Genomic DNA, 12226 nt, shown 5'->3' on the forward strand with positions numbered 1-12226 from the left:
CATGCTAACACAAATACTGTCTCATGAATACTGTCTCAATTTGTCTATCCTACTAAATCAATGGCAGAACGACCCATAGATTTGTGAAAAGATATTTTCTGTCATACTACTCTTGCTCCCTCCTTCCTGTGCTCCTGGCATCACTGTGGCAGGAAGCTCAATGATCTCTGCTTAAGAGATGCATTGTCTGGCCCAAGCCCAGTTCCATTTGCTGGGCCCTATTTCTCCTATACTGCAGTTCCCCCTTTCCTATTGGTTCATGCAAACTCCAAGTAGACACCGGAAATTTTCACGAGAAACTTTTTGGCTCCTTTTGCTTTGCTATTAGGTCTTCCTCATCATTATCACTCATCTGCTATGAGTACCAACTATGTCACTAACCTCAGTTAGACAGGGCTATTTCCTTGTTTGGATAATGCCTCCAGGCTAGATGATCAATATTTCTGTCTTCCATTCCCAAGGGAAGGTTTGGCAGTGATGCTTCAATGTATTCTTGAATCTTTCAGTCAAATGCATAATGTTCAATGTCTCCAACTGAGGCGTTTTGTTCAAAATATTTATTTTTTTCTCAAAAATCCTTATTTGTTTTGTAATCAAAATTCTATAATATTTTCAAAACATTTTCCTTTGCCAGCTTCCACAAAGGTAGTGCATGACAAGCACTTATTTTGTTACTTTTTGACTTCACAAACCATTCGTTTAATAATTTAGTACATTAAGGAGAATTGCTCATTCTCTTGATATCAATATGATTTTCCTCCATAATTATATATTGATGTCCTTTTCCCTTTTGCAGAAGGAGACTGGAAGGTGACTATCGTCACTGGAGACTTTGAAAATGCTGGCACCACAGCAACAGTGTCTGTGTATGTCTATGGAGAAACAAAATGCTCAGGTCCTATTATTTTGGGATCTGGGAAACACCATCTATTTAACCCCAACACTGCTGATATATTCAAGGTAAAATTGATATGGTTATACCTGGTTTGCTAAGATAAGATGTACTTGTACGTTTCCTAACATGTAACAATGATTATTTTCTGTTTTGGCATTTCACTGGCATCAAATTTTCTTGATATACATGAAACCTTTGATTGTAAGGGAATTTGGAGACTGTAATAACACAAAGAAGAGATTATGGTCTCTTCTCCACTTTTTATTTGTATAAAGGTAAGAAGTTATATGAATTTTAGAAAGTTTAAAAATTAGAAATGATTTATTGCTAATCATACCAGAAAATTGTATTTTAGTTTTTGAATACTTGTTCCAGTCCTTGTTTGTACCGTGACTTTTAACACACAATGCTGTGCTGTGATGGCAAAGCGGAACAGCCTCATGGCTTTCATGTGATCTTAGAAGTCAAATGATGAAATTTAAATGCTAACTTGGCCATTTACAAGCATGGTGACCTGGACATCTTACTGAATCTTTGTGTGCCTAAATTTCCTCGGTAATCTTTGCTTCAAAGTGTTACCATAAGATTAAATGATGTAATCCTTTATGAAGTATCTGAAATGCTGTTAATTTTACAGCACATCAGCACTCCTGTAGCATCCCTTGCACGTCTAATACATACGATCACTTACACAAGAAGCTACGTAGTTTTCTTAGCAATATTTTTATTGATTAACATTGAGTAATATTCTATAGATAAATGAAACATTTTGGTATTATTGGATCTTTAGATGACTTGTAGGTCTTTAATGTTATCAATAATGCTGCAGTAAATCTACTTTTTCCTTTAGTGCTCTCCTTTTTTCTATTTTCACTTTATTTTGAAAGCCAGAGACTCAGAGACAGAAACAAAGAGAGAGAGACAGAGAGAGAGAGAGAGAAATCTTCCATCTGCTAGTTAACTCCCCAAATGTCTGCAACAGCTAGAGCTCGAACAGGAACCTAAAATTCAGTCTGGGTCTTCACATGGCAGACAGGAACCCAAAAACTTGAGCTATTACATACTGCCTCCCTGAATGCACATAAGGTGGAAGCTGGATCAGAAGTGGAGGAGCCAGAATTTGAAGCAGGCACTCTGATATGAGATGCAGGCATCCCACTGCACAACATGCCCATCATTTTTCTACTTTTTTAGACAAAGCTCTCTTATTTTCTTATGACCAATTTTGAGAAGTGAGATTACACCTGATGACAAATTGCTCTGTATAGTCATGTGATTTACACAGCACTGTGTTTTCCAGGACATAGGAAGCAAATGGTAAATTTCAGTCATTAAATGATTACTACATTCTAAATCATGGTATCTGTTTCTGCCACATCTGTATTTTAATTGACATTTCTCAGCTCCTTTTCACATGTTACAGAATATGACTGTGGATGTGTGGGAATTTTCTTCACTTCTATCTTTTTTATTTTTTTAACTTTTATTTAATAAATATAAATTTCCAAAGTACAGTTCATGGATTACAGTGGCTTCCCCCTCCCCATAATTTCCCTCCCACTCACACCCCTCCCATCTCCCACTCACTCTCCTATTCCATTCACATCAAGATTCATTTTCAATTATCTTTATATACAGAAGATAGATTTAGTATATATTAAGTAAAGATTTCATCAGTTTGCACCCACACAGAAACACAAAGTGTAAAATACTGTTTCAGTACTAGTTCTAGCATTACTTCACATTGGACAACACATTAAGGACAGATCCCACATGAGAAATAAGTACACAGTGACTCCTGTTGTTGACTTAAAAATTTGACACTCTTGTTTATGGTGTCAGAAATCTCCCGAGGCTCTAGTCATGAGTTGCCAAGGCTATGGAACTCAAAAAGCTTCACTTCCATCTTTTTGTTAAGAGTTTTGTTGAGACACAGTTCACTTACCGGAGCATTCACTAATTTCAATGTACAGTTCAGTTTTTGTATTCACAGTGTTGTACAACAATCATCACACTGTAATTTTAGAACATTTTCTCATCACCCTAATAGGTAAGCCTGTACTCATTAGCAGTAACTTCCCTACTCTTTTCCCCTAGACACAGGGAGGCGTTCATCCATTTTGTGTCTATGTAAATCTGCCTATTCTGGACATGCCATATAAATGGAATGATACAACGTGGAGGCTTCCCTGTCTGACAGCTTTCACTTAGCTTAAGTTGTAAAGATCAATCTGTGTTTTAAGTCTAGTACCTGCTAATACTAACCGATAGAATAAATAAAGGGGAGAGTGATCCAACATGGGAAGCGAGATACTCAGCAGACTCAGAATGGCGGATGTCCTAAACAGCACTCTGGCCTCAGAATCAGCCCTAAAGGCATTCCGATCTGGCTGAAAAGCCCATGAGAGTATTTCAGGCATGGAAAGCCAAGACACTCTGGCAAAAAAAAAAAAAAAAAAAAAAAAAAAAAAAAAAAAAAAAAAACCCAACAACAACTAAATGAAAGATCTCTGTGAGTGAGATCCCAGTGGAAAGAACAGGTCTTCAAAGAAGGAGGTACCTTTCTCTGAAGGGAGGAGAGAACCTCCACTTTGACTATGACCTTGTCTAAACAAGATAAGAGTCGAGAACTCAAGGGGATTCCATAGCCTTGGAAACTCATGACTGGTGCATGGGGAGATTACTGATGCCATAAACAGGAGTGTCAATTGGTAAAGTCAACAACAGGAGTCACTGTGCACTTACTCCTCATGTAGGATCTCTGTCCTTAATGTGCTGTGCATTGAGATTTAATGCTATAACGAGTACTCAAACAGTATATTTCACTTTGTGTTTCTATGGGGGTGCAAACTGTTGAAATTTTTACTTAATGTATACTAAACTGATCTTCTATTAAAAAAAAAAGAAGAAATTATCAATTCCCAACTTGACTCTCACTGGGATTAAACATGACAATAGGTCTGATCTGATTTCATCATCATTTAAAAAATCATCTATTATCTTTCACTTTATGTTTCTGTGTGGGAGCAAACTGTTGAAATCTTTACTTAATGTATGCTAAACTGATCTTCTGTATATAAAGAGAATTGAAAATGAATCCTCATGTGAATGGAAGGGGAGAGTGAGTGGGAAAGGGGAGGGTTGCGGGTGGGAGGGACGTTAAGGGGGGGAAGCCATTGTAATCCATAAGCCGTACTTTGGAAATTTATATTCATTAAATAAAAGTTAAAAAAAAAAAAGATCAATCTGTGTTTTGACATGTATCAGTACGTTCTGCTTTTTCACGGCTAGATAATATTCCATGTTAAGGATGCACCACTTATTATTTATCCATTTCTTGGTTGATAGACGTTTGGATTCTTTCTATATTTTATTTTTTAAAAAGTATTTATTTACTTATGTAAAAGTCAGAGCTACAAAAAGAGAAGAGACAGAGCGATATTTTCTATCTGCTAATTCACTCCCCAGATGGCCCCAACTACCAGCACTGAGCCAGACTGAAGCCAGGAACTTCATCTGTATCTCCCAAATAGGTATAGGGACCCAAATACTTGGTCCATTTTCCACTACTTGACCCAAGCCATGGGAGCTGGATTGGAGGTGGAACAATTGGAGCATGAACCTGCTACACCATAACACCAGCCCCATTCTTTCCATTTTTCAACTATAAAGAATAATAGCTTCTATGTAGCTCAATGTATGAATTTTTGTGTTGGCATATGTTATTTTACTTGAGTATATACCTAGGAGTAGAATTGCTGGATCACATGATGACACTATGTTTAACATTTTGAGAAACTGTCAAACTGTTTTGTACAGTGGCTGTGCCAATTTTACATTCCTACTAGAAGCGTACAAGGTTTTCTCTTTTTCCACCTCCTCACCCACATTCCTTATTAACTGTATTTTGATTCTACCCATCCAAGTGGGTGTGAAGCAGTATCTCACTGTACTTTTGATAGGCATTTCCCAAAGGACTCATGAGAATAGCCATCTTTGCATGTGCTTATTGGTCATTTGCATATCTTCACAGGAAAAATGACTATTCAAATCCTTGGATCATTTTAAATTGCATTATCATTTTATTACTGAGTTAGAGAGTTCTTTGTGCATTCTGGATGTGTCTGTTAACATATTTGTGAATATTTCCTCCCATTTTCTGGCTTGTCTTTTAACTTTCTTAATAGTATTGATTTTAGTTGCCTTCTAGTGTCCTTTCAAATCAGCACAAAGAATTCCCTTTAGTATTTTTTGTAGGGCAGGTCTGCAAGTGACATCTCTGCATTTCTTTACCTGGGTATGTCTTAATTTGCATATAGAATTCACAGCTGAAAACTTATTTTCTTCGAGGGTGCCGTCCTATTGCTTTCTGGACTTCATGTTTTTTGAGAGAAATCACCTGATAATTCTTTGAGAATCCCTCATACGTGATGAATTATCTTATGTTGCTTTTAAGATTCTTTCCTCGTTTTTGGTGTTTAATTGTTAGACTGTTTGTGTCTAGGTGTGCTGTTGGTTTTCAGAGCTACTGTGATTGCAAGGTTGCTGGTTTCCAAGGATATTGTAAAGCTATGGGTAGAGATTATGTGGATTTATAATGCACAAGCCCTTGTGTTCTTATCAAGGACTGTAGTTTTTGTTGAATAAATACTCCCTAGACTGTTGCAAGCCTCTGGTTAATTTCCAGAGTTCTAGGAAATTTGATTTAAACAATAATTGCCTTTGTGGAGGGAAGGATTTATAGAGGGTCTCAATCTTCTAAATCAGGAGTCTGGCACTACCCCTTCTTTATTATATTTTGTTCCTTTTAAATTCAAGTTAATATTCCTCCATGAAATTTTCCATTTGTGGTTGTGATTTCCATAATTTGATGAGGAAGATTAAGAACTGGACCAATATAAATTTGTCTTTGAATTTATAATATACCATGTGACTGAATCCTTGAAATAGAGAGGCCACCATCCCAGTGGTCAATGACACATTGAGCATCTCATTACTGTTAGAACAGTGAAAAATTACCTTTTATATAACTGGTTCATGTGGTATGCACCAACATGGGATAACTACAATATTTCCCTGATCCAGTCATTAAGTCTTCAATGGGAACTTGATTGCAGCACAGCGTAGAGTAGAGGAAGATTCTAGACTCCGAAAAGGCTTACAAAATAGTGTCAATGGCTTTGTAATAATTTTGATACCTTCCTTCCTGAGATGATATATAATCAGCACTATGCATATACCTGGAATGTCACAGATAGCCAGGATGAAAGAAATAAGATATCTCCAGAAGAAAAAAATCAAGGCAAAAATAAGAATTAAAAGCCCATGTGGCAGAACTTTTGGGGAGAGTAGAAAAGGAAGAGAATCTGGAAAACATTAGCTGGACATCACTCAGTTAACTTTTGAATCTTACCCATTGCCTGACATAAAACTAGAATAAATATACATTGAAAGCATAAAAATGACTGCTGAAACTTGCTAAATATTTTATGCTTCATCATGGGCATCCATTGTGGAATTTCCCATGTAATCATTCTCACCTTGAGGGCTTTGTAAAGGTATCCCATGTACGTTACATGCATATTATTTACTTAAAAACCTGCCTGACTGGTGCGCGGCTCACTAGGCTAATCCTCCGCTTTGTGGCACCGGCACACCAGGTTCTAGTCCCGGTCGGGGCGCCGAATTCTGTCCCGGTTACCCCTCTTCCAGGCCAGCTCTCTGCTGTGGCCAGGGAGTGCAGTGGAGGATGACCCAAGTGCTTGGGCCCTGCACCCCATGGGAGACCAGGAGAAGCACCTGGCTACTGGCTTCGGATCAGCGCGATGCGCTGGCCACAGCGCGCCGGCCGTGGCGGCCATTGGAGGGTGAACCAGCAGCAAAGGAAGACCTTTCTCTCTGTCTCTCTCTCTCACTGTCCACTCTGCCTGTCAAAAAAAAAAAAAACAAAAAAAAACAAAAAAAAAAAAACCAAAAAAAACCCTGCCTGAAGATTTAACTGAGTTTTTATTTCATTTCATTTTTGTAAATTGAAACACTGAATAGTGCTCTCTGTTGCTTGAAAAATGTTGATGTTTGTGTCTTTCACTCAGAGAAAATAGTTTTCTTCTCCTAGTTTCCCATTCTATAAAATCCATTAGTTTTTTAGATGAATATGTTTAATATTTATTATGAGCTCATAGCACACTTGCCTAATCATTTGAGCAGCCATTCTATTCCTTACAACAGAATGCATAATATAAAGATACTATAAAACAATACATGGAAAATGTATATTATGATACTATGATAAAACTACACAGATTTCCAAAAAATTTTTGTACCAAATGGACTTATCTATTAATTATATCTTCCATAAACTTTTTGAAATACCTTGTACATTTTTCCTTAAAAAACAAGTTATATCAGCAGCAGTTATATGATTTATATTTGTTCCAACTCTGTCCTGTACTATCTAAGGAAACATGGCTAAACCGCTTAACATTTCTAAGCTTGAATTTCCCCCAATGCAAAATGGGTACAATAGTACCCAAAATATTACAGTGCAGATTGAAAGAGTTAAAAAATAAAATCCTTTATATAAAGTGTTATGTTCTTGTGGCTGACTCTTATGATCCTACCCACAAATTGGGGTAGGCTTCCTGATGGGGTGGGATTTAAGATAAGTTTTCAGATGAATGAAGGCAGGAATGCAGCTTTGGCAGATGGTTAGTAGGTGGCTATTGCTGGCATGGGGGTCTGTGTAGAAATGTCTGGAGGCTGGAGTAGGAGGATGGAACAGAGGGAGCCAAGACTAGGTTGGCTGAGCGAGAGCAAGTTGATGAGTACATAAGTAATATCAAGAATATTTATCTTGAGCCTTTTCAATGTTTAAAGTTTAGATGTCCATGTGTACCTACAAATTATTAGCCATTAACCAAATTAATACCATGTCATTTTGATTTTTGGAACAACTCTGTATGACTTTCTTTTTATAGACTTTTTTCTCCTCTTCTTCTCCCTCCATCCTCCTTTCTTTTTTTTCTTTTTCTTTCTTCTTCTTTCTGTGAATCTGAAACTTGGAGTGTGGTAATATTTCACATCAACTTCATTCAGCAGTTTAGAAATGGCAGCACTAAGCAATGTCTTGCTGTCACAATTGACTTCCCTGTGGATGGCAGATTCTAGGGACAATATAACTTGATCTTTTCCCTCACTCACAAAATTAAAATATTTTAATGGCATCTTTTACATTGGGACCACCACATTTTTACTTATGAATTTTTATCAAGAAAATTTGATGGAATCATGTACCCTATTAATATAGAATAAACTATAGAGAACAAAACTCCATGCAGGTGACTTTAGCAAGATGACAGAATGTGAAGTCCCCTCATAGAATATATCCACATATGTGAATACCTTTGTTACAATTCCAGAACCTGTGAGTGAAGCTGAAACACTGCCTGGACTATAACCCATCCCCCTCCCAAAAAAAGCTACATTAGGAGGGTGAGGCACAGTTTCACTCTTACTCTGTTGCCCCTCCCTCAGACCAGCACGGGACCACATGGAAGGATTGGCAGAGGTACATCACATGGAGTCATTCTGGAACAGAGAAGAGCACTGTTCACAATAACTAATAAATGGATCTTGGAAGTGTCATTTGATCACTGATGAAATTATCATGCTCAACCAGACAGCTCAGTCCATGGCTCTGCCGACCATGGAGCTGATCCACTGGCATTGTTTGGTCAGGAAACAATCTGTAGTTCTCCCCTGTTTGCATCTCTGCCTGAGTGAGGAGCCAAGTTAAAGGAATGCAGAATATAGCAGATCTCCTTACTTGACCACAAAGTCCAGACAAGGACCCTGCCTAACCATGAGTCCAGTCTAATGTTCTGTTAGGATATAAATGAGTTATTTGGGCCATGGAGTTCAGCCAATGGTCCTATCCTCACTTACAGACCCATGTAACTATGGAGGCTTGCTGATGGTCCTTTCCGGTTGCAGAGCATATCCTATGGCTCTAGTGAGACAGGAAGTCCAGCTAGTAGCTGCACCTAATTGTAGAGCACAGCTTGCAAACCTACCCAACTTTCAGGCACAATTTGCAGATGCTTCCAACCTGAGAGTCCAATAGCAAGCCTGATTGGCTGTGGAGAATACATAGACGCTTCACACAGGCAACAGAACCCACCCATTGATCCCACTTAACTATGGGACAGTCTGCTGCCCCATCTGATTGCAGAGCTTAGTATGTGGCCACGATACCTACAGAATCTAGCCTTCAACTCTACCTGAATATGGAGACCAGCAACAGCAGTACCTGGCTAGGCAGGAAAGCTTAGGGTTCCACTCAAACATGGATGAGTGCAGAGCCCAGTCTGCAGTTTAATTCAATAATGAGTCCAACCAGCAGCGTTATCTGGCCAGTCAATGCTGAGACTATGCTCAACCAGAGAAAATTGTGGGTATTGCAAGTCGTCTTTTCTGACAGCAGAACCCAGCCAACACACCCACTGACTGCAAAACCCAGACAGTGGCTTTACCCAACTTCAGAGCATGGCAAGAAGTCTTCTTGACTGTAGTGCCCACCCTACAGTTGCTACTTGCTGGCTAATCTAGAAACACAAGTTGGGGTTTATGGTGAAGGTCTTTTCCTTCTCATCTGAATCTATAAAAGCTAAGAGAACTAAGGATCGAAAAGAATTAGGAAACATGACACCAACAAAACAAAGAAGTTAAGCTCCAATAATTAGACCCAAAGAAATGGAAATGATGATATCTAAATAAACTAAGAATTCAAAATAATCCTTTTAAAGAAATTCAATGAACATCAATAAATCACAGAAAATGAAAAGAAATTAGGAAAGCAATTCATGATCAAAATGTGAGACATTCAAAAAAGGAATAGAAACCATTGCAAGAATTGAACAGAAATACTACAGCTGAAGAACACATGGATTAAACTGAAAAATTCCATAGGGAACTTAAACAGCCAACTTAATTGCTCAAATAGAAGAAAGGATCAGTGAACTGGAAGACAGAACATGTGAAATCATTCACTCAGAGGAGCAAGAAAAGAAAAGGAAAAAAGTATGACAAAGTGAAGAAAGCCTATGGAAACTATGGGACATTATCAAGTAAAACAATATATGTATTTTGAAAATTCAATGAGAAAACAGAGAGAAAGGAACAAAAAGTTTATTTAAAGAAATAATGGTGAAACCATCACAAATGTGTGAGAGAAGTGGATGTCCAGATTACAAAGTCCACAAAGTCACCAAATAGGTTGAAACCCCCCCCCCCCACCAAACTAAAAACTGTTATATACTGTAATTAAATTGTCAAAATGGAAAGAGAATTCTGAAAGCAGCAAGAGGAAAATGATTCATCACATATAAGGGAGGAGGGGGCTTAAACGGATATGCCACAGCACTAACTCCTCAAAAATAGTCTTTAAGAAAAAAGTATAAAAAGAGATAAAGTCATCACTTCAATAATGTAAAATAATTGCAAATAAGTACTTAACATTAGAACATCTATATGTAAAGCAACTATTAACAGAAATGAAAGGAGAAATGAACAATTATATAATTTTAAATTCCATTATTGACAGTGGTAGATCATTCAGACTAGATCAATAAGGAAACTATAGATTTGAAATGCATTTTAAAGAAAATAAATCTAATAAATATATGCATATAGTACAGAAATTGCATTCACCAGCAGCAGAGTACATGTGGTGACCATATGGAAGTCACCAAAACCAGTCTCAACAAATTCAAGAATATTCAAATCATATATAAATCTTTTCTGATTCAAATCATGTAAAATAGAAACCAAAACAGGAGGTGGACTGGAAAATTCACAAATATGTGAAAATTAAACACACTCCTGAACAACCAGTCAAAGGGAAAGCCAAAAGGGAAATAAAATGTATGAACCCAAAGTGAAAACACAAAATACCAAAATAACAAGGGCAGTTTTAAAGGGAGAGACTACAGCTAAAATATTTACATTGAGAAACAAGAAAGAAATTGTATAGAAATTAAATTTTGCACTTCAAGGAACTAGAAAAATAGAATAAAGTCCAAAGTTAAAAGAAGAAAGGAAAAATATAGATGATTGTTTTAAGTAAATAGAAATAATAAATATAAAGAATAGAAAAGATTAACAAAACTAAGTGTAGATTTTTTAAAATAAGATGATTTTTAAAATAGACAGGGGAAGCATTGTGGTATAGTATGTTAAGTCACTGCTTGGGATGCCACATCCCATATTTGAGTTCTGGTTCAAGTCCCAGCTACTCTGCATTGATTCAGCTTCCTGATAATGCACCTGGGAAGGCAGCAGATAATGCTCCAAGTACTTGAGACCCTGCTACTCACTTGGAAGACTCCTCTGGAGTTCCTGGTTCCTGGCTCCAGCCTGGCCCAGCCTGGGCATTTGGGGAATTATTTAGCAGATGGAAGATCTCCACCCCCACACACCTCTTACTTTGCTTTTCAAATAAAATAAATCATTTTTTTTTGTTACGTGGACAAACCTTAGCTAGAGCATTGAAGGGAAAAATGAGAGGACTCAAAGTTATAGATGAAATAGGAGGAGACATTACAACTGATTCCACAGAAATACAAAAATGAAGAGAGATTATGATGAATACTTATACTTGAAGAAATGAAATAACCTTGAGGAAATGCATTCTTAGATGCTTACAACCTATCAAAACTGAATAATGAAGAAATAGAAAACACTAGCAATCAATAATCAGTAAGAAGATTGAATTCTTAATCAAAAGCCTCCCCACAAAGTAAAGCAAGTACCTCAAGTCCACACTGCTGGACTCTGTCAGACACTTAAAGACTTAGTGGCAAATCCTCAAAACTCTTCCAAAGAATTGAAATAGGAGGGAACACCTCAAAACTTATAAACTCATTTTATGTTCTCTTATATATTATGTAATATATGCTACATATATATTAAATATATATAATATTGACATGTACAATATTTGGTAATCTCTTTTTATATAAGACTAAGATAGCAAAGATGTTACCATTTTTTGTATAATTCAGTGTTTTGGGTTTTTTTCCTATATTCTGATTATATATAAATAAAAATTATTAAAATATCTTTTTCCTTTAAAGGCAGAACCAGGAACTATTTAGGCAAAGTTATTTAATACAGAATATATAAGTAAAATTAGTTATGTAGTGATTGATTTTAATGTTATACAAATTTGATAATAATTTTCATTTTAATTAAGATATAAATCTCACTATTACAAATATATTTATTGAAAAACACATTTGAGACCTAATTTTTTTGAGGGGGAAGAGTGATAGA

The 12226-nt window shown here is 36.8% G+C and overlaps 1 protein-coding gene across 1 annotated transcript in view; it reads left to right on the forward strand.

The window, feature by feature from the left end:
- The window catches only part of RP1 (RP1 axonemal microtubule associated), a 315423-nt gene that overhangs the window by 236290 nt on the left and 66907 nt on the right, over positions 1–12226 (forward strand). The window contains exon 25 of the mRNA XM_017341307.3: positions 797–960. Coding sequence (XP_017196796.3) covers positions 797–960 — 164 coding nt within the window. The remainder of the gene's footprint in view (positions 1–796; positions 961–12226) is intronic.

Source organism: Oryctolagus cuniculus, chromosome 6 (assembly GCF_964237555.1).
Source record: "Oryctolagus cuniculus chromosome 6, mOryCun1.1, whole genome shotgun sequence".
Taxonomy (NCBI): domain Eukaryota; kingdom Metazoa; phylum Chordata; class Mammalia; order Lagomorpha; family Leporidae; genus Oryctolagus; species Oryctolagus cuniculus.